Below are 21,504 nucleotides of genomic sequence, written 5' to 3' on the forward strand. Positions count from 1 at the left end.
CGAAACTGTTGAGCACTCACAGTATTTTCATCAAAACTAAACCAACTACCTCTGACTATGTTTTCCAGGAAACATGGGGCTTTGTGAAACAGAGAAAAGGAGAGAAAAAACACACACAAGGCAAAATAACATCCCTTAGTGGAAGTTTCCACTTTGTTAGCGCTTTTTATCTTCCTGGTCATCTGTTCCCAACACACACTCTGGGCAAAAAGATTTCCTGTTTTGCCTCCTTTTGTCACTGTGGTTGTGTTTGGGGGTCTGTCAGGTGCTAACTTTAGAACCTCTTCTATATTAACATTTACCTTATGCTGAAACAGCTAATGTCTTATAACTTGTCCAGAAAACTGAGGACTGCATTAAGACACCCCATAACAATGCACGTAGACACTGACAGTCTGTCTTTCCTTTAGAAGTTTAGGACTCACTAAAGGGAAGCCTACACGTGCTGGGCTAAAATACTGTTACTACTGAGTGGAGGAAGCAGAGAAGGAATCAGATAGATAGATAGATAGATAGATAGGTTCTTTATTTATCCTCTAGGGGAAATTCATGACATCTGCACAATAAAGACTCAATGACCAAATTGTATGATTTGCTCACATTATACAGCCCGTTTTTTGCTAAATGTTTCACCTGAGTTGCAGGAAGTAGTTACAAATCCCTATTTAATGTTCATTTTTTATCCTCTGGTCCTTTGGTCTGAAATAAGCAACCTACTGCATATATACAGTATACATACAGTATAGCAGCATTATGCAAGTTCCACTAAAACAATTATCAAACATGTCCTTGTTTGCATCGTATTAACCTGTATACTCTGCGTGTACAGTTATTAGGCAAAATGTATTCTTCAGGATTCATCTGTATTGTTAAACAAATATAATGCAATACAATGCTCTTTCCTCACTGTAAATCTTACATTTGAGAAGGGATCAGTAGGACTTAAGTCAGGTGAGGAGGCCTTTGCTGCCTAGGCAAGCAGTGTGTAGTGCTTGGATGCATCTTATGGAGCATTGTCCTGCTTTAAGATCATGCGGCCTTCTTGAATGCTGCAGACTTCACCTTGTATCACTGCTTGAAAACTGTTGACTAATCACAACAAGATGTTTGATTGTCCGGTGGTCATGCCTCAATATTTTAGCCGTTTTAGGAGTGTTGCATCCATCTGAAAGGCACTTCACAATTTCTGATTTTTCAGTGTCAGTTAAATCTCTTTTTGGCCTATTTTAATGAAGCAGCCTCATAATTATGCACGCCTTCAATAAAAGGTGTTAATCACTTTAGACCACACCCTATACCTCATTACATTCGCATTCAAGTTTATATGGTTTGAAGTTGGAAAATGTCCATAGAAGTAAAAAGGTCAGAATACACACTTGCCTAATAATTGTTCACAGAGTATAAAGGAATGAATGAGTGCATGAAAATCTGTTTGATGGAACAACTGACCACCCCAGATATACAGTCATGACTGTTTTGTCCCTGCCTTACCTTTGAGACATGGTAATATTTTTTCATGTATGATCTAGCCCAAATCTGAAAGGAACTCTGTCCTGTGTACTACCTGCTTGTCATAATTTGTGGGAAAACAGCAGGCATTAGTATCAATGTTGGCTTTTATAATATTTATACTTGTAAAAATGATAATAAGTTTAACAGAGTGCAACTAATTATGTAGCACTCACATGACAGTAAAGACCTGCAGACAAGCTAGCTAAAGGGCTTTGTATGTGTATCTCAACACTGTTAAGTGCAGGTACTTTACTATAACCAATAAAATATATGGGCACAACAACCCAGCATCAAGTCTGCCGCTTACCATCAAAACAAAGTAACAACTGATTGCAGAAGAAAGGCTTGGAGAGAAGACAAAGTAATTATGCTTAGAGAATGAACTTTGTTCACCTTCACTTTAATGTGGCCTCAAGATTTCTTGTTGAAATACAATATTGCTCACAAAGACAAAATTTCCCCCCAACACAAAAGCTGTCACTGCCCTCACTGGAAGTGGCAGCACTCATGATGGCCATTTCCTGGCATGGGCAATGCTCTTTTATTTTTATAGGATTTAATACAGTAAAACCAGTAAAACTATCATATCTTACCATATCCTATATGCACAGATCCTGTGCATGTTGTTTTGATGGACATGGTCTCCACATACTCCTTTATAAGCTTGCAGTAAAAGATGTTATTTTATGTCCTCTGCTATATGATTCACTAAAAGCTTAATTGTACTTTAAGAATGAATCACGATGCAACTCTTGATGCTCTTGACCCAAAACAACACCCCCATTAAGGTTACATTAAGGCACGGTTCAGGTTATGCAAGAGTCGTGCAGCTTCCATCCACTTTCTGTATCATATTATATGCACCTAACTTCTCCACACTGATGTTCGAAGAATAATCGCTTGATATTTGACGCCATCTCTGACCTTCTGCCAAGTTAAACAGCTTATCATATTTGTAAAAACACTGATAACAACAGCATTCAAATTGTCAAAAGAAAACAAAATGCTGAAAACAACAAGGCTAATGGTTATTAAAACACCGCTTGTGTCTCTTTACCTGGTTCTGAAGAGTCCAAGCTTTGCACAGATTAGAGCGTTAAGAGAAAAGCGAGGTAAGCAAGCTGCTGACCAGCCACTGTTGTCGATTGAGTATGGCCACTTTCCGGCCTACCCTGCTGACTTCCCTCCCCTCCTCTTACTCCGTAAAGTCTGCAACACCCTGCTCCAATAACCCCTGACCCACAGGAAGTAGACACAATGGACTGAAAATAACATACCACCTCCCCTGGCAACAACTGCCCACCCCAACCCCCATTGCACACCACTTCTACACTACAATACACCTACACTACGCCGGCTTAAGATAGGTGGGTAGAACCAAAAATATCAGCCACTGCTCAACATGCTGTGCCCACATGCCAAAAAGTGCACCATCCCACTTTGAATTCCCGGCGTGGCTTTCGATTCACTCCTGCACATGCACAAGTCAGTACAAAGAGGTCAGTCTGCAATAACGCAGACTCGACATTGAGGTATTTTTACATTTACTGTTCTGATAAGAGCCTGCAGTGGCACAGCCTTGTAGCTCTCGGTGAAGCAGAGGGTTTCACACTACAGCAGGTTGTGGGTTGAGCGGCAGACTCATGACGGTCCCACTGCTTCCTGCATGGGGACCACTGCATAGTGAAATGAATGACTTCTCCATAGTTGGGCAACAAAAAACATCTGTGGGTGAGTGTGTGTTTGTGTGTGAGTGTTTGGCTCATTTGTTTAATAAAGCCATGTTCATAAATATTATTTGACCGCAGTATACACCAAATGAAGCTTTTAGTTTCTATATTCAAGGCTTTTTGATTGATTACAATTCAATAAGAGTTACAAAAAAACCTGGATAATAGGTACTGTGTTAATACTTTTAGTCCATTCTGTGTGTGTGCGTCTAACCTAATACTTATCCATGCAGTGAGCAGCAGCAGTCTAATCCAATCAGTCCAATGAAAATTATTCCAAATCACATTTAGCGGCCAGTGAGAGGTTGCCTTAGACATGATCTAATTAGCCCCTCTCTTGCTAGAGTCTGTCCACTAGGAAATGGCTTGAGATGCCGCATATACAGATAAGGAAATGGACTCTGATATGCACTTCTGTGTCGCCACTGGTGCTGCTTTCAAAAAAAGAAAAGTGGTGCCTGGTTACTCAGCAGAACAGGAGATGAGAAAAGATTCAAATACAAGTTAGGTTACCAGATAATCCACTCAGTGAAAATGTGAAATTATCTAATAGTAAAGTCAAAGGATTGGGAATTAGTGAATGCTGTCCTGTGTTCAAATACTATTTATCTGAAATGCTTCCTTTCAAAGATAAGAGGCACAACATGCTGATTCTTAGTACTTGCATTAACCATGTTTGGTGTCCTGTTTTACTAGCTGAGCCGTGGAGCTTGCCTAGGCTTGTTACTCAGCCAACTTAAAGACACACCTCCTCTTTCAGCCAGTCCCCTGAAACTGGTACACACCTCCATTCTCTATTGTCACATTCAGATGATACTGCTTCACTTTCTGTTGAAAGAGAATGTGCGTGGTGCGAACACATACCTCAGAGGTTGTGTGCTGCATGTGTGTTCATGTGACTCCCAATACAGTGATTCACATTTACTGCAGAATGTGTGGAATCCCTCCGACACATTCATTTTAAGTGGCCAATACATGCAGCAAAGATAACAATGCAATACATTTTTTCAACTCAACTATTATGCAAATACCAAAACTCTGTCAGCGTTTTTTTTTTTAAACTTTCCTCTCTCTTTAGATGTGGGTTGGCTTCTGTGGGTGTGTGCTTGCTTGCATGCCTGTAGATTTGTTCTAACAGCTTGCACTCATTTGTACTCATCTCACCTGCACTCACCATCTCTCAGCTTCTACAGCTTCTCTCGAAATTTTATGGCCATCTAATGCATGCACTGTTGCCTACAGAGAGGTCAAATGGCTGGTTATGACCCCCTGTTAACAGCATATTTATCCATTGGCTGCTTTTTCAGATCCATCACATTAAAATAAACTGTCCTGCTCCCATCCTTCTGATTTTACAACAGAAAACTCAAAGCCAAACAAAAAAGAGCCTTCCTTTATAATGATGAGACCAACATATAGAGTATTTCCTGGTGATGATGATGATGCCAAAATATATATCAAAAACGCTAACATTAAGACAAATGAAGTAAATATAGTAAATAATAGTAAATAGCAACACAAAGTAATGGACTACAGTCTCATTAGCACATGAATGACAGTCCATCCAATAAACACTTGGCTCTACTGCCGTGTCTTCTGCTGAAGCAACAGTGTTATCAAAATATCCTACGCAGATTAAAACATTAGCAACTCACCATCATTAATTGAACTAAAAAAACAAACAAAATAGTACACATTTCTCAAACTTAACTGGTTCATGTGGGAAATACACTCAGAAACGACCACTGGTGGTGGAAAGCACATGTCACTGATCCCAACCACAGAAGACAGAAAGAGCTTTGTGTCTCTAGCACTACAGTGTTCAACTTAATTCAAGAATTCAATGATGCAAAGAAAGACTGTATAATCTAAAACAAATAAAAAATAAAAAATAAAAAAAAGGGGGGGGGGGGTGTCAAAGTGAGCAGTTACACCACATGATAAACTTCAATCAGCAGAATGAAAGTATTAAGGGTTTATTTCACCCCATTAACACAAAATGGTATTTGTTTCCAAATGATCCCATTTATTCTTAGCAAGGTCTGTACATGGGATTCTGACTGGGCTTTTAATCTGATTATTAGGGGGAATAAAAGAATCTGTCTTTGCTGCTAATGATTAGGTTTGCAATCATATAGCAATCATACAAACCAGGTTCAAATATGAGATCTTCATGACAGGAATTTAAATGAAGCAGGTGTGTGTGAAAGAAGATAACCAAAGCACAAATCCCAGCCAACCAACATTTGCTCTATTAAGTATCTTTCTCACTTTCTTGTAATTCATAGTTATTGCTCCTGTGGCATGGTTATAATGCACTCATGTTGGCTTGTGGTGGCAAGAGCAAAATCCAGGTCACCAATCAATACCTTTTACCCTGCTGAGTAGGAAACAACATTAAGCTTGGGACATGGAGAAATGGAGGTTGTGCCTCCATTATGTATGTTGTGTTTAAACCCTATGGTCCAGTTTTTTTGTATAATTTGTAATATATAAATGAAAGTAAAAGAAAGCATTTCTGTTAGAATTTCTAATAGTTTTCCTGCCTGCGACACAGAGAGAGCAATGACAACAACGACAAAATAACTTCTAATGACTCCATTGATTTCTTGGTCAAATGACATCAGTTGCTTATGGAAGAAACGAGTATTTGACTGCCTTTATGTTTAACTGCTCATCTAAAAGCAACATACTGACAGAAAGCCACTGTTACTCCCTGACTAATTCAGTAACACCACAATTACTTTGGCTCCTTTATATAACCAATGGGAATCTTTGCTGAAAATGATTCCCAGACTCAATGTACTTAATTACCCTTGTTCATATAGTGCCCTATTCAATCTGCATACTCTGAGGATGGTTTGTGAGTGCAGATGGCAGCCCTCTCTCAGCCATGAGACCCAAAGCTGTACTAGAGATAAAGACTGGCTCATCTGACTTCAGGATATGTTACTCACCAAAACACAAGTTTATCACATTCCCACAGTATCTCCTTGTTGTTCGGTCTGACAGTTTTAACTTTAAAACTTTTTCTCAGATAAGCATGTGGTGAAAATGTTGCACACTTTGCTCTGCCACGACCTTGACATTTTTATCCGTTGCATTCTTTCTTTTGATTACCTATCCTCCCCTGTTTTCATCCCATCTGCCTTTGGTTCTCCTGCCCCCGCCAATCTGAGCTCTTGCACAGAGTCACATGCACTTGTCAAAGCTGCATCGTTAGAATTCAACACATTCCTTTGGCATGGCAGACTTGGTTCACATGATCACGCTGTTCCTTGACCGCTGACAAGAGAGGCTTAAACAATTCAGCTTCTATTGGCCTGTACACAGTCAAACAGTGCAGACCAGCCAAATGTGTACACAACAGTTCAGTCAAAAAATAGTCACAGTGGAACATAGACTGTGGCATATATACTACATTCAAGACACATGCCAAATCACATTTTAAGAGAAGTTTTAAGAACTGGCCAAGAACCACAAGTTCTGACTTCGAGACTGAAAAGATTAATACAGAGGCAGATTTTTCTATTTCAGCTAGTGTAACGTGTACTAATTAGTAAGTTATCATATGCGATGCAGATGTTAAAAAAAGACTCTATTCATGAGGCAAAACTTCTCCTTAAATCTAACCTAAATTGCAAATGGGTCTGTTACACAAAACACTTGTAACTTAAGCTGCTGATCATAAAAAGCTTGTGTTGGAAATTCCCTTTGCAACATCCCAAAGTGTTAGGTGGAACTGCAACAGGACATTACATCACAGAGGAATACTTTTCTGACATTATGAATTTAGCTATTGATATTTTCCCTTGCATTTATCAACATGACCGGTTGCCTGTATTCCTATACAAAAAAACAAATTGAATTTCTGTAATATTACTAAATTGTTATTTATTGTGAAGAAACAAAATGACCAACCTTGAGCTCTGCTTGAATTTCAAACACTAGTTGGTTATCCAAAGCCCATGGGTTTAGGGCTGAAACCAAGAGGGTCAGGATATTCCACCGGTAACTAAGACACACCAGCAGTAAGCATAAAAAGAGGTGTGCCAGGCAAAGTTAAGAGAAATGCCAAGAAAGTAGGTGGACAATGGGAGTAGGTTCTCCAGACTCTCAGCTTCCAGTCAGTCTGGAAACGAATACTCTCTGAGAGCAGGGGTCTCTGCTGCATCTCTGTGTCTCTCTCAGTGTGTGTGTGTGTGTGTGTGTGTGTGTGTGTGTGTGTGTGTGTGTGTGTGTGTGTCTGATTGTGTGTGCATGTGTGCAAGTTTAACCACGTCCTCTGGCTTGAGGCCAGGCCAAAGATATCGGGCAGCACCATAGTAACTCTAATGCAATCAGGGACAGTGGCCACAACAGGACCACTGGTGAATAGCAAAGAGCCATCCATCTTTCTCTGTCCACTTGAGTTTGTTCTGAAGACTATGCCTCTAAAACACAAAATAAACTCATTATGAAAACCAATTAAAAAGACAAATTAATGGAGATTAGATACTGACAGAATCCATTTTATTGAGGGCCCGTCTGCCTCACAGTAACTTGGGAAATAACACAGGTCAGTAGCAATATTTCGCAACCAGACTCTAGGCTGACAGCCCCAGCACTCCCCCTGTGTAAGGATGGGACAAACATGCACACACATATTGGTTCTCACAAAGCACAGAGCAAGGAACGAGGGGCAAAAACTACCATGACAGCAGTGGGCTATATTAAGAGGCTGCAGACACAGCGACTAGGGTCAGATCACACAGCACCACATAACTTGAGTGCCAGCTGCATCTGTGTATGTGTGAGTGGGTGTGTGTGGGAAATGACAGGTGAACATTTGGAGTTAAATGTGAACAGATAGAGTCACAAGCATTTCTACCTTCAAAAGCTGCCCTCAAAACCTCAGCACTCCAACCATACGACACTTTCAAGCACCAAACTTATCCAACGTCTCAAATTAAGCTGCGGCATGCAACAACACAACTAGACGTTTTGACACAATGGAAATTTGGTTCTTGATATCTCTGACATTTCAAAACATCTAAAAAGTGAGCTACCCAACAAAGAGAATGTTTTTAAAATGTCCTGGTCACAAGATGTTTGGCAGCAATAGCTCGTCTTTGTATGACTAGCTTGATCATAAATACCACATTAGCCAATATTTTTCCAGCCCTTGAGTTGTAGCCCTAAGGCAAGGTTAAACTGATAACATCAAGTCAAAATGAAACTTGTGATGTCAAATTTAACTGCAGATTTAAAATTCTTAACAATCTAATAAGGCTTTGCAGATGCAATCATGAACAGAAGACGGCGAACACCACTAACAAAATTCAAAACACAGCACTTTCAAATTGATTGACAGGTCTTTGAATACACAGGAAGGATAGCACTCATAACATGGAAATGTCATTTAAGAGCCGAAACAACTAATCAATTAATCAAGTAGTCAATCAACCGGAAGTTGGAAGTTAAACAACCACCTATTATGATAATCACTAGATTGGAAAGTCATTTTTAAGCAAAAATGCCAAAACCTATAGATTCTGTTTTTTCATGAGTTGATCAAATGCAGCATTCTGGCTCGGGCCATAGTAAGCTATTTAATAGAAGCATGCAATGCTTCCGTTTTCTCTTTAAAACTACCTGAGGGAGAGGCTGCAACAAAGCACAAACAGGTCAATCTCCATGGCAGGTGCCTGCCTCACCTGCCATCATGGAAAGAAAAAAAAGTAAAAAGAAAAAAAATTAATTAAATTGTTATATGTATAAAGTGATTATACTATAAAGTTATTTTCCATTTAACTTCACCAGTTTTAGATTATTTCTATTCAAAATCGCTGAATTTTGACATTTACCGTTCAAATACTGAGAAGAGACTTGCGGTGAGGCAGCAGCCAGCTGAGCCTCACTATGGATTGCGCAATGACTCGGCTAACTGCTGGCCTGCTGTGCAGTGAGACCGTATTGCTATCTCTCTGTATGTCGCTATTAAAATGTTCAAACACTTTTGCTATATGAATTATATTATAAATTTCCATAGTTTAGTTAGCTGAGGTATATAATGTACAGTGTATTTTATCAACAACTGTATGTGTGTAACGTGTTTCTTGTGCTGAGCAATCATAAAACGGCTGCGAAGACGCACTGGGTGAGGCACGCAGTTCTCCTGCCTCATGGTAGAGGGCGCTAGTGATCCCAGGGATCCTTCTTGCGACTCCTCGGCTGCAGAATAAGTGAAAGACAAATCTGACTGTGATGAAGTCAGTGCCTCACCAGCCATGAACCTCACTGCACGTCACTGTGTGTGTGTGTGTGTGTGTGTGTGTGTGTGTGTGTGTGTGTGTGTAGACTTATCTGGTGATTGCAGTTACAGTGCAAAGCTTAATGTTAAAATGTTACTTATGGTCTTTTAAAGTAAGTATGTATCATGAATAAGCTTTCAAAGTATAAAAGTATTCAGTGAGTCATTGATCACAAGTGAGTCATAGTGACACCTTTTGTGCCCGAGGGTATGTTTCACCTAGAGGATTGCTGGATGGGACATAGTCAGGATGCCTGCAAGTTCATGTTCATCATCACTCTCCTTTTCATTAGCCATGGGAGCAAAAGAGCCAGAAAAGATAAACGTGAAGTAAAGAAAAAAACAGATTTTGCATGAGAAAAGTACTGGATAGAAACAGAAAAAATAAAAAATATAAAGGCAGAAAGGATAAAGAGAGAGGAAGAGGGAGAGAGTACAGGACCCCTCCTCCTCCCTCTTCACCCACCATCTGGTAGCCATCAGCGCCTCACACAGGAAGGGGCGGCCATGCCTTGCTGGGGCGCCAGGGAGCGGCTCCTCTTCTCTCCCAGTGCTGCAGAAACAACAATCAGCCAGTGCATTGCATTACTGTGCAGTGCAGTGCAGTGCAGCGCAGCGCAGTCTGACCCATCCTAGCCTGAGCTGAACGGTCAGCAGCAGCCCAGGACCAGGCACTCACACCCCAGCAGACCAGCAAAGAGGAGCACAGAGCAACCTCACATTCCTGCTGTCTGTGCCTGCCAAGAAGCACTGGGAACGGAAAGAAAGAGGGAGAGAACAGAGAGCTGCTCTCACTGGAGGCTGCCTAATGGTGTTGCTCTGCGAAGCACTCCACTCTTTCTCATCCCGTTTGCTTTCTCTTCACTCTCCTCAACAATGATGACAAAGTTATTGATTGCTATTGTGGAATATCCCGGCCCGCACTTCACTACATATTTATATTCCTGCACCATTAGTATTGAAAAGTTCCCCCTGCTTTGCAAGAATCCAGGGAATGCACATTATCATAAATTTGGCCCAACCTCTGTTTATCCTTTTTTTCCCCCCAACGACACACACACCAATCTGATGGGAACTGAGACCCCTACAGCCTTTTTGTCTGATTAGTGTAGACCATCTTTGGCCATATGTGTTCACCAACTAGCCCTGTTCTATGTCCAGAACACACTACAACTACACTCTGGAAATAGAAAGCAGACTTATGACACACACTATTTTTACTGCCTGGTGTCATTAGCTTATCAGTTGAAACACAAGGAAAAATGAGTTCTGATTTAAGTAAATATTTATCTTTAACACTATGTTATCTTTAAATTTAACCTGTGCATGGGAGAATCGTCTGGTTCAATCATAAGACATGAAAAAAATTATGATGTGTACAATTAGCATTGCCAAATAGTTTCTGTCATCTGTGTTTAATAATAGCAGTACTTGAAACTGTTCGACTTGGCACAGTGACTAACAGCACAAAGGGATCATTTCACGACTCGACAGGATTATATTCCAACAGAAAACAAAACTCAGAATCTGTTCCCAAGTTTCAAACAAGAAAACCAAGTTAACCATTAGAACCAGTTCTCTGCAGTCACTCCCCGAGCTGCTTTGTGGACTTGGCACACAGGACAGTAAACAGCTGCACCAGGCAAAAAGACACACATCTGTTTACAAATGCTTCACATCAGCCTTGACCTTCCAATTCAATTCAACAATCTCATTGTTCCACTAAGACAACAAATTAAGTTTAAAGGATATGATGGTGTAATGTAAACATTTAGGGTGGAATTATGCAGAATCAGCAAACAACGCTACCTACTGTATGTGGTAAACACTAACCCCAGCCATACTCGTTCCCAATGACAGCTTCCTTATGATGTACCAGTATGCATGCAGAAAATATTTCAACTAATAATACAATCACAGCTTGTTCAGCATACATACCCCACAGCCAGTTTGTAAATTATTTTTCCCCAAACATGTTCCACTTCATCATCTTTCAACTGAAATACTGTTTAAAATTTCACATACGACATACTCTAGGTTGATTTTACTGCTTTAAACCAAACAGACCAAAGTTTGTGCTACCGTAAATCTCATGATAAAAGAGCTAACAAGATGTCTAATCAATCATCCCAGTGTTTCCTTTGCATCGAGTTATTTGTGGCGGCCCATGACAATATCAACATTAACCACTACATATTGATTTTCTATTTTCTTTTACTTTTTCAAATGGGTAAGATATTATTTCACAGTAGAGCTGCGTGCAGAGCATTGATTTGCTCAACCCCTTCTTGCCCCATTCCTTCTCTCTCTCTCTCTCTCAACACAAACACATTGACAACAGACCGTCTGTGAACAGCTCCACCTCTCCATGCACACTCTGAATCAAAACATGATAATGCACAGGAGGAATGATTGTTGTTGGCGTTTCCCCACAGAGGACACAGCTAGGATGGCTACTAGTCAATTTCAACTGCTCTTGCAAGTAGATAAGATTAATGTTAATTCTTTAACTCTGACACTGATGTTTGCTCCCTCAATCAAGATGAAAACACATTTTCAAAGACTCAAAAGAGCTCATCTTGCGGAGGCGCAAAGCTTGTCTGGACCAGAGGTATCAAGGTAGAAAAACGTAGTACCTAGAAACTTAAGAAAACACAGGAGGGAAAGCTGAACAATCCGCCCAGTGTGATTAACAACCAAATTAATTTGTTTTGAATATCTACAGGCTTCAACCATTGCTGCTGTGGCAGCTGAAGCAGCAAGAGAGGGTCAGGAGGGGATAGCAGCTAATGAAGAGAGAGATGTAGAAGAGGAGGAGGACAGCAGCCAACATGCTGCTGTGGGAGAGTCAGCCACGGCAGAGGCAATGGATGAGATTAAAAGCAAACAGAGATAAGGCTTTCTATTGTTATTTATTTGTCACAATGTACATGGCAATTAAAATCTTAGAGCAGCTTATGTATGGTATTATTTAAGAATTAATTCATTTAGGAAAGTCCCACCTCCCAACTCTAATACCTCATGGTAGTGAACCGGTGACCACATTATGACAGAGACAGTGGAGTACTGAGAAGAGGACAAACGTGCTAGATTTGTTGGATTTCAAAACACTGCCGTTAGAACCACAGAGACATGATGAGATGTCCAAAATAGATCAGTTTGCTTGATTTATTTTTACTTGACTGTCCCTTTGAGTGCTTGTAGTGATATGCATAATAGTGAACTGTAAAATAGTAGCGATAGGTCTGATGTTCATTACACATTTCATATACTGCAATTATTTAAGGCTGCAAAGACTGAGGTATTTACTATGTGCCAAAAATATGCTCTGCGCTGCCAACTTTCAGAGGGGTTTGTCCTTACTGGCTATTTTGTCTTTGTGGTTGTGTTTTTCTTTGTGATGCAATGACATGATTTCAGGCTTACTACAGTCTATAAATATCCAAGAGAAAATGGAGACCAATCACAATCATGTTCACTTCTCTCGTGTTTTGAAACAAAGACTAAAACCACTGTTAAGGTCAAAAAAGATTTAAACCTCTGGAAAAAAAATATCAATACTTTCACGAAACCAACTCAGCTGATAAAATGATGACTTTGAGGATCAAACATAGTTAAATATCACAGAATCGGCTTATTTTTATGTTATGTTCTATCCTTACAGGCTAACTCTGCACCACGTCGGGCATCAGTTTAGGTATGATCAAACTAATACGCCTATGTATAACACAGTGATGATATTCTGTGCCTGGAACAAAAGTGGGCCGGCAAGGATAACTATTGTAGTAGCACACATTAATATTTAATGGTTATTTGTTTGTAATGGACATTAAATAATTAATGGCGCATGCAATCCATTTTCAAGCAGTGGCAGATCATACGACAGTAGTCTGCTCAGTCCAAATGGAGTGCTGTGTAGCTGTGTTGGTCAGGATATGGTCCAGTAATTTTTTCTTTGTTAGCGTAAGAGGCTAATGTTGCACAAGTACCCCTCTGTTGCATCCCGCTCGGTTGCTTGTTTGTTTGTTTCTTCAAGCATGTGTGTGTGTGGGGGGGTCTAACAGAAAGTGAGTGTTTGTTCTCTGTTCCACTTGCTAAGCAGATTTAATGAATCCTCTACTTAATCAAAAAGCTATGCCTTTGTTTTCGTCTGACCGCGCTGTCACATTTGTTGCATACATATTGCTCTTCAGCAGTTTGCAAATGACAATTGTTTCCAGTCAGCAACAGACAAAGCAATTGGTAACGGCCATTGTGGTGTATACTGTAAATGCATTTTCTCCCAGCTCAGGGGACTCAAGATCAGCATGTAGTATGTCCTCAGTCTCCCTTTACAGCCATCAGAGGAGGACCTTCAGGGTTCAATATTTTCCTTCATCCGGTCTACCCTGTAGCCTTGTGCTCCAGCACTGAGGCCCTATTAAGGGCTGGACAAAGTACAAAAAAATCCAAATCTGTTTCCAGTGGGTACATGCCACCTTTGTAATGAATTTAAGATAGAATAAAGAATAAATGTGGGACAATGAAATGGAAGCATGTGACCACAAAAAATTGGTATTGCAGTATTTAGGGAACAACTCTTGAAAGCAGCTTGGGAACATTACCAAAATTGGTTTGCGGGCCAACCCTGATGTCAGCAAATTAGGTTTTTGGTTCCCATTGCCTTCAATACAAATGGCAGTGACAAGATGTCTCAAGTAAGGTGCAAAATTTTGATAGCATTTAAATTTTGTTGTACATATGCAGCAGACCAAACATCATCTCATTTTAATATCATAATATGATGTGGCAATATACAGTCATATGCACACTATCTCTTCAGAGAGTGGTGATGAAACATGACCTTGCGACTTCATCCCTGCATTTCCTCAGGTCCCTGTGATAACACACTGCAGATGTCCTGAAGATACCAGTCTTCGAGCCGTTCCTTTGAAGACGGTTTTACAAGTGGACCTCGACAGAAATTCACAGATTGAGAGGTAAGAAATGAAAGACGAAAAGGAGAACCAGATGGAAAATGCAGTGTCAATGAAATGGAAAACCACAGAGGATACAGTTATGACAAACTATGGCTGGGGAAAGTCCTACAAAAGCAATTGTGGTTAGATACCTTCACGCTGTCCGTGAACGAGACATTTACGGTCAGGAAGTGTTGACTCTTTCTCAGAGAATTCTGACTGCAGCAATGAGTTAATCCACTACATAGCCCATTGTATACAGTGCATATATCCTGCATACTACATGCTGACTGAGTCGTTGAAGAGACAAAGGGAAAACTAATCATTCTTATCTGTCACTCAAGAGACAGAGAGAGAACAAAACATTGATCCTATTTTATGGGTTTGTATTTAGACAGACATTAAAATAAAGTATACACATTTAATTTTCCAACTGCTTGGATTAATTCTAAAATTGCTTGATCTGTGACTGGCTAACATCAGGTAATAGTGACCAAAATTTGGGTATTTGTGAGAATTGTCTATTCGCACTTACTTCATTGGTACTGAATAGAAAGGACAACAATGCATAGTGTGTCAAGTCCATGATGGTTGGGGCTGTTCAGACACGGGCAGGTCGGCTGAACTACTTTCACCTTTGAGCTCCACCAATCAGCAACAGAGCCTTCGGGGTAAACTTTGCCCTGAGTGGTTAATCAGGTAAGCAGGGGCCCCGGCTTCTAGTCTACTGTTGCTCAGTCTGGAAATGGGGATTCAAGTAGATAACTGACACTGATGGCATGTACAAATACTATTGTTAAGTGCTCTGTTGGTTGATTTTTTTCCCCCCACTCATTCAACCTGCCACCAAATATTCACTATCACACAGAGCACTCCATTTGTTTCAGAACAAATGCAATCATCTTGAGATGGTTTTGTTCTAACATGATTTTTCTTAATTATCGTGACAAACAGATCTGGCTGATTAAACAAAATATACTGTGCGCATCTTTTATTTTAAAAACATTAAAGAACATCTTTAGATCATTCAGTTTAGTGATGCAAACAAGAAGGTCTGCCATGACATAGATGGGAGAAATAAATCGTGATAATTTTCACATCGTCTGCATATTCGAGGGACATGATATTTTCCGCAAACATTGTGTGACATATGTGTCATGACAATAGGCCAAAAGGCTTTGCCTAAGTAAATAATGACGAAAAATTATCAAATGCAGGCAGAAGAATGTCAACAGCCTGATGTTTGCCATTTTCCTTAGCCAAAGTCCATTTCCTTTGTGAGAAGACATCCATGTCACTCTTTTTCTCAAAATTAATGCAATACATCTCAAGACATAACAAATACCAAGAATATTATGATAGATCAAAAGGGGCTCATATGAAACTGCTCAATTTAGGAGGAAGAAAGTAATCACAAAGTAAACTTTGTATCTATGTATACTGTGACCGAATTGACCACCATCACATCTTTACAGTAACAAGAAAATTGTTGAAAATTTAAATCACATTAGGAACAGTTCAACTAAGTAATGTTGAAATTTAAGAGTGGGTAGTCAAACGATTTGTATCATTTCCAATTTTATTAGTGCTCATCATCCAGTGTTTTATCAATTCCTATATGAGTCCTTTTTGAACCAGCTGTTTGGTGGGAAACAAGTGCATAAAAAGTTTACCATTAATTCAGTTTAACTGCTCAATCTTGGTAAAGCAAAACTTGTTTTTCCCCTGAAAAGCACACATTTTAAATATTATATAGATACCTGGCCACATAAGTAAAATTTTTAGTGCACAAATAAATCAGCAATGTTCTAAAATGTAAATGTACCCGAGTGTTGCATCTTTTAAAATAGATAATGAGGATTTTTGTGTGTGCATGTTCGTGAATTAGGCAAATAAGGCAGTTGGTTGGCACCGAGAAACAGCAAAGGGTATATGGTGATGGCAATGTTTTTTTGAATAAAATCTGCCCACTCAAACCACTGGCAAACACATCAGGTTTTTCCAGATAATTTTAAACTAGTTTGATATTTGTTGGAATTGAATTGTAATGTCACTGCTTTCTGAACACACCCCAATAGGTGATGAGACAAACATCTGAAGTAGCAATCATGAAACCCCTGTGGTTTCAACTGAATGCCAAGGTGGAGAAAAAGCTAGCAAAGATGTGGCAAGAATAAGAGGCTGATATCCAGAGCGGTAATCACAAGCCATGTTAACGTTGCCAACATATCAAATCATATGATTGTCAATAAACACAGCACACATTTACACCAAACCTCATATGCTTCAACCTCAGATGTTTAAGTGTGGTGCTACAAGAATTTTCAAAACATACCTTGCCCTAATGTTAACATTTTAGCATATTGTGCCAGTTACACCAAATGTTTTATCATCAAAGAAAGTAAAAAGTAGTTAACTTCCAGCAAGTGCTTCCTCTTGACAACACTCTTTTCAAATACAACAAAGAAAATAGATTCATCCAATGAAAAAAGTCCCCAGATTATTCAAAAACCAAAACAATTTTCTAGATTCAGCCCTAAAACTATCCCACTGATCCTTTCCTGCCTGAAAACACAATACTTGATTTCCATCTGCATGATTTCTATTTTAGAAGAGAATCAACTTCTCTATTTATTTTGGGCATCAACTCAAACAGCTGGTGGTGAGTTGCCAGATAGGTAACATTTGGACAATTTGTCATCTACCAAAAAAGGACAGTCAGCACTTCTACAGATTACACAGCCTCATGTGACCAAGCACTATGACCTTTCACGGGGAGGGGAACCATGTACCAATCACAGACCTTTCTGTTAATCTGTATTATGTCAATTGAGAAAAAGACATTATGCAAAACACATAATATCCTGTAGCTGTATTGCATTGCAGACTATAGGGGCTCAATTTGTCAATTCAATTGTTGAACTGTGGAGAAAAACTTTAAAATGTTTGTGGTTTGAAAGGTCATGATTGTTGGGCCTAAAGTAGTTAGGTTAGTTAGTTAGTTTTAGCTCGTATGTAGCCTACATAATGGGCCTCTGCAGTCAACACACTCTTTTTATGAGTGTCATTACCTGTTATGATAAACCTGAGGGTCTGGTCAAAAATTTGAGAGGGGAAGTGGTGGTAGTAGAAGAGAGGTGGTTTCCCATGTTACCTTTGTTTATCTTACTGGCCTTTAATGGCTAACCATTAATTCAAAATGCTAAATGTCTCAACAATAAAAAGCCACTTGAACAACCTTCAATGGTTATTTGCATAAATCATAAAAACAAACAATAATGTTGTTTGCAAATCAGCTGTGAACCTTTAACATTATTCTTCACAAAACCAGCATCAGAGTTCTTCCCAGGGTCCTCATAACATACAGTGAGTTGGCCTCCTGGCTATTCTCTGCTACTGTGTCCAGAAAGCAGTTATAAAACTGGAGCAGCAAGTTGCCATATCCCGTTGAGAAAAGCTAAGTCATCCTCTAGCCTGTTGTTTACTCTATTGAGAAAGACCAATTTTGGGTCATTACAGCAAACACTTTGTTTTCGGAGATTATATCAAGTGATGCAGAAGTGAGAACATGCTGAAATGGGAACTAAAAGTTTTCACCCAGACTGTAAATAAGGCTGACCATTGATGGTAAAAATGGTTTGTTCTTCCAACAAATGGTAAATAAGATGTAGTGTCGAATTTGTGTTATAAAGCCATCAGTGATTACCACCCATAAAGACATACACCACAAACTAACACTAACAAAAATGCTCACAATCAGATGGTGAAGTAGGATTTTGACTTCCTCTTCATCAAATCAGACATTATTCTGTCATGAATGTGAGATTCTAGCTAGTTTAGCTAGATTTTAGTTTTACTGCTTTCAGAAAAAAACTTTTCATCAAACCTGTGCTTTCTGTGAAAGCATAACTCCTCTCAAGTTGCAGGCCTTGTCATTCAAATATCAATAATGGAGATCCACAAGGAAAGGATGTAGACTTGACAGCTAACATGTGCTACTGAAGTTATTTGCTTTTGCATCAGAGCTGTTGTAGGCAATGAAGAGGTTTTCCAAGTGAGTGAAAAATAAGCAGAGAATCACAAACAAAACAATGACGATTCACTGCAAGTATGAAAAAATTCCTGGTTGAGTAAGAAATATTTTTTATCCTCACCAAGTATATATTACATATATTGGATGCATGTAACATCGTATATAATATGTGTGTGTGAGAAGCATGAGTGTGAAAGTGTATGAGTGATCAGTCAGTCAGTGTAAGGCAGTAAACACTAATCATTACAGAAACTGTGATAAACAATATTTGATTGTGCACATCTGACAATTCTATACAACCATCTGCAGGAAGTGGTCATCCTTTGATGTATTCCTAAGTTGTTTTGTAACTCATTTAACCCTTGACATGACCATCTACCACCTTTGACACAGGGAGAGCTGAATGTGACTGCACAAGCATTACTTCCCAAGGTAATCACTGTATTGTGTTATTGGTCTGAGAAAATCAAATGCTCAGAGAGTATGCGGTGAGAATGGATCACAAACCAAAAACCTAAGGAGGCTGTCTCATGATGTAAAAATCTCAAAACAACAGCCATGTGCCCTACTCAAGTGCCCCTGAGCAAAACAGTGGCCTCCTACTTGCTAACTCATGGTTAAGTCACAGTTATTGTAAGCGACTTCATGGCAAACTATGCTCAGAAAAGACACACACACCGTTTCAGGTTCAGAAAAAATAGCTGAAGTTAGTGCACAGAAGATGAGGCCTACACATGCCTGTCACTGTGCGCAGCCGTGCACATGAAAGCACCCAAGGAAAAGCTGGCATATTTTGTGTAACAGGTTACTTTATTACAACGTAACAAATAGGATATAAAGTGCACTTACGTAACGTCTCAACTTTTTTTCAGGAGGAGACTTTCTCAGCCACCCTGAGCACACCACATCTCCCCCACTCATATCTGCTCCTTTCTTGCTCTCCCTGGAGTTAAAGCGAAGATCGCTGGTTGGCTTCGTTTGTTTTTGGGAGTGTCTTCTTGTACCTGAAAAAAAAAAGACGTTGACACAAAGCTCATACGGTGAAGTTGAAATTTAAAAAAGTTGAAATGTAGTAGTTTTGTGTATTTTTTGAACGCGATAAATATCTTCACTCCTTCTTCGAAAGTCTACTCACCGACAAGGCAGTTGTCTGAAATGTACAGACCAGATTTTCCACGAGTTGTAGTCAAATAAACGGGAATATCCTGAGCTTGGAGTGAATATAAACCTCTGCGGCACCGCCTTTTGTACAAATATCAACGGTGACTTGTGTATTTTGTTCAAACTGGAACGCTGTGTGGCCAAAAAATAAGACACAGGCAATTGAAAGTCGCTAAGTTTTTGTTGTTATATGTACCGCCTCATGCTAATTCCCGTCAAAGTGGAGCGATTCCCAGTTGGCGAGCTTAAATGTCCCACAGTGTACCGGTGCATAGTTGTCGTTTCTTCGCAAATTAAAACAAGCTTCACCGTAAACACAGTGGTTCCGCCGAGCTTCCCTACCAGTTTACTCCCATGGTTCCTTAATTGTGATTGACAGGGTGGCTCCGTCTTTCCCTAAACTCACCCTCCTCTGGAACATGGCGGTGTCAAGCCAACGGACCTAACCATAAAAGGACCGGAAGTGTAGGGGTTCTCCTTTCAAAATGAAACGTTTGGCTCGCCCAGAACGTTGGTTTCAACAGCCATTTATCATAACAACGGCTAAAATTTGACATTTTGAGATACGCGTATTTCGCTATTTCAGTCTTTTTTGATCAATATTAGACTACCAGAAATATCTTTGTTCATTTGTTCAACCTTTCAGAGTTATGGCAAGTTATGCCGGTTGGTGGAAACTAGATTTTTCCTAAACAACACGTGTATTTTCATTCGTGGATTACAACGGCGTTTTTACGAGGCATAATACATTCCTTCATCGTGTTCCGTTAATAATATTTGTCACTGACAATTTTGTTTTGAAAGTTAAAACCGGAAGTTGTATTCATGTAACTCGGTAAGTTTAACCACCAGTTGGAGGACGAACTGGGGAGGCGGCGGCGTGCAGGGAAAACTGTAGCGTTTCAACCATGGGACATGTAGTTCAAAATCATTTGTGTTCGTTCCCAAAAAACAACAAAAGAGTGAAAGGCGGGTTGGTAGATGAATCATGATGTAGTAGAGCTAAATTAATCTTTGGGTGAATACAAAAAGTGGCCCCAGACAGTTGAAGAAAAGACAAAGAAGGGACCCACCTCAGTGTGAACCGAAAGGTCCCAACAAATCATTGCACGTCTAAACTACACCATCCACAATGCGTGATGTATTACCTAAAGAAAGCTCGCCCTAAATATCAGGTAATGATTGAATAATGGCAATGTACTCTGCGAGCTTTTCAAAGGTGTAGTTTTTTTGGCATTTATCTGCTCTTTTTATCATTATAAAATAGTTTTTATTGATAAAGCTGTGCATGGAGTATGTTTACATTATACAGCCTTTTTTTTTTTTTTTTTTTACCTATCTACATGAGTTCGACACTACAAACACTATATCCGTGACAGATCTTACCATGTTTGTTTTTCATTTGAACTGTATTCTTAGATGTAACAATTCCTAGCTTTACCACTACTGGTTTAATTAGCCGACACCAAGTTGATTAGAAATTGGTTATAAGCCTTATATTGATCTGGTTTTCCCAAAAACCTGTTCAATTTCCTTGGGTGAAGAGAGCATCTATAACTGATCTAGTCCACTGGCTAAGACGTGGTTACCGAGGACTTAGATCGGTATCTGAGGAATCTTATTGGAATGCTATTGTAGTGGTAAACACTACCCCCAAAGGATTTTCCCTGTAAGTCTATGATTAATGACTTTGCCATTATACAGGCACATTACCTCTTTCAACACCCTCGGTATTGATGAAGAAACAGAAAGCAATTAAAGGCTGTAGACACTACACAAATTCCAGTTTATGAATTATTTTCCACAATACCACATATT

General features: G+C 39.5%; 1 protein-coding gene across 9 annotated transcripts in view; it reads right to left on the reverse strand.

Annotated features, from left to right (window-relative positions):
* The window catches only part of gab1 (GRB2-associated binding protein 1), a 52,268-nt gene extending 32,169 nt beyond the window's left edge, over positions 1-20,099 (reverse strand). For 2 of the 9 annotated variants that reach the window (XM_056371606.1, XM_056371603.1), the window contains exons 1-2: positions 19,661-20,097; positions 19,375-19,529 (exon numbers count right to left, since the gene is read on the reverse strand). In XM_056371606.1, coding sequence (XP_056227581.1) covers positions 19,375-19,446 — 72 coding nt within the window. In that variant the 5' untranslated portion in view covers positions 19,447-19,529; positions 19,661-20,097. Of the gene's footprint in view, positions 1-2,569; positions 2,619-7,163; positions 7,341-19,374; positions 19,530-19,660 lie in introns of those variants that run through there. The other 7 variants (XM_056371607.1, XM_056371605.1, XM_056371615.1 and 4 more) reach the window with 5 other exon arrangements.
* Positions 20,100-21,504: the final 1,405 nt, after the last annotated feature.

This window comes from Seriola aureovittata, chromosome 3 (assembly GCF_021018895.1).
Source record: "Seriola aureovittata isolate HTS-2021-v1 ecotype China chromosome 3, ASM2101889v1, whole genome shotgun sequence".
NCBI classification, from domain to species: domain Eukaryota; kingdom Metazoa; phylum Chordata; class Actinopteri; order Carangiformes; family Carangidae; genus Seriola; species Seriola aureovittata.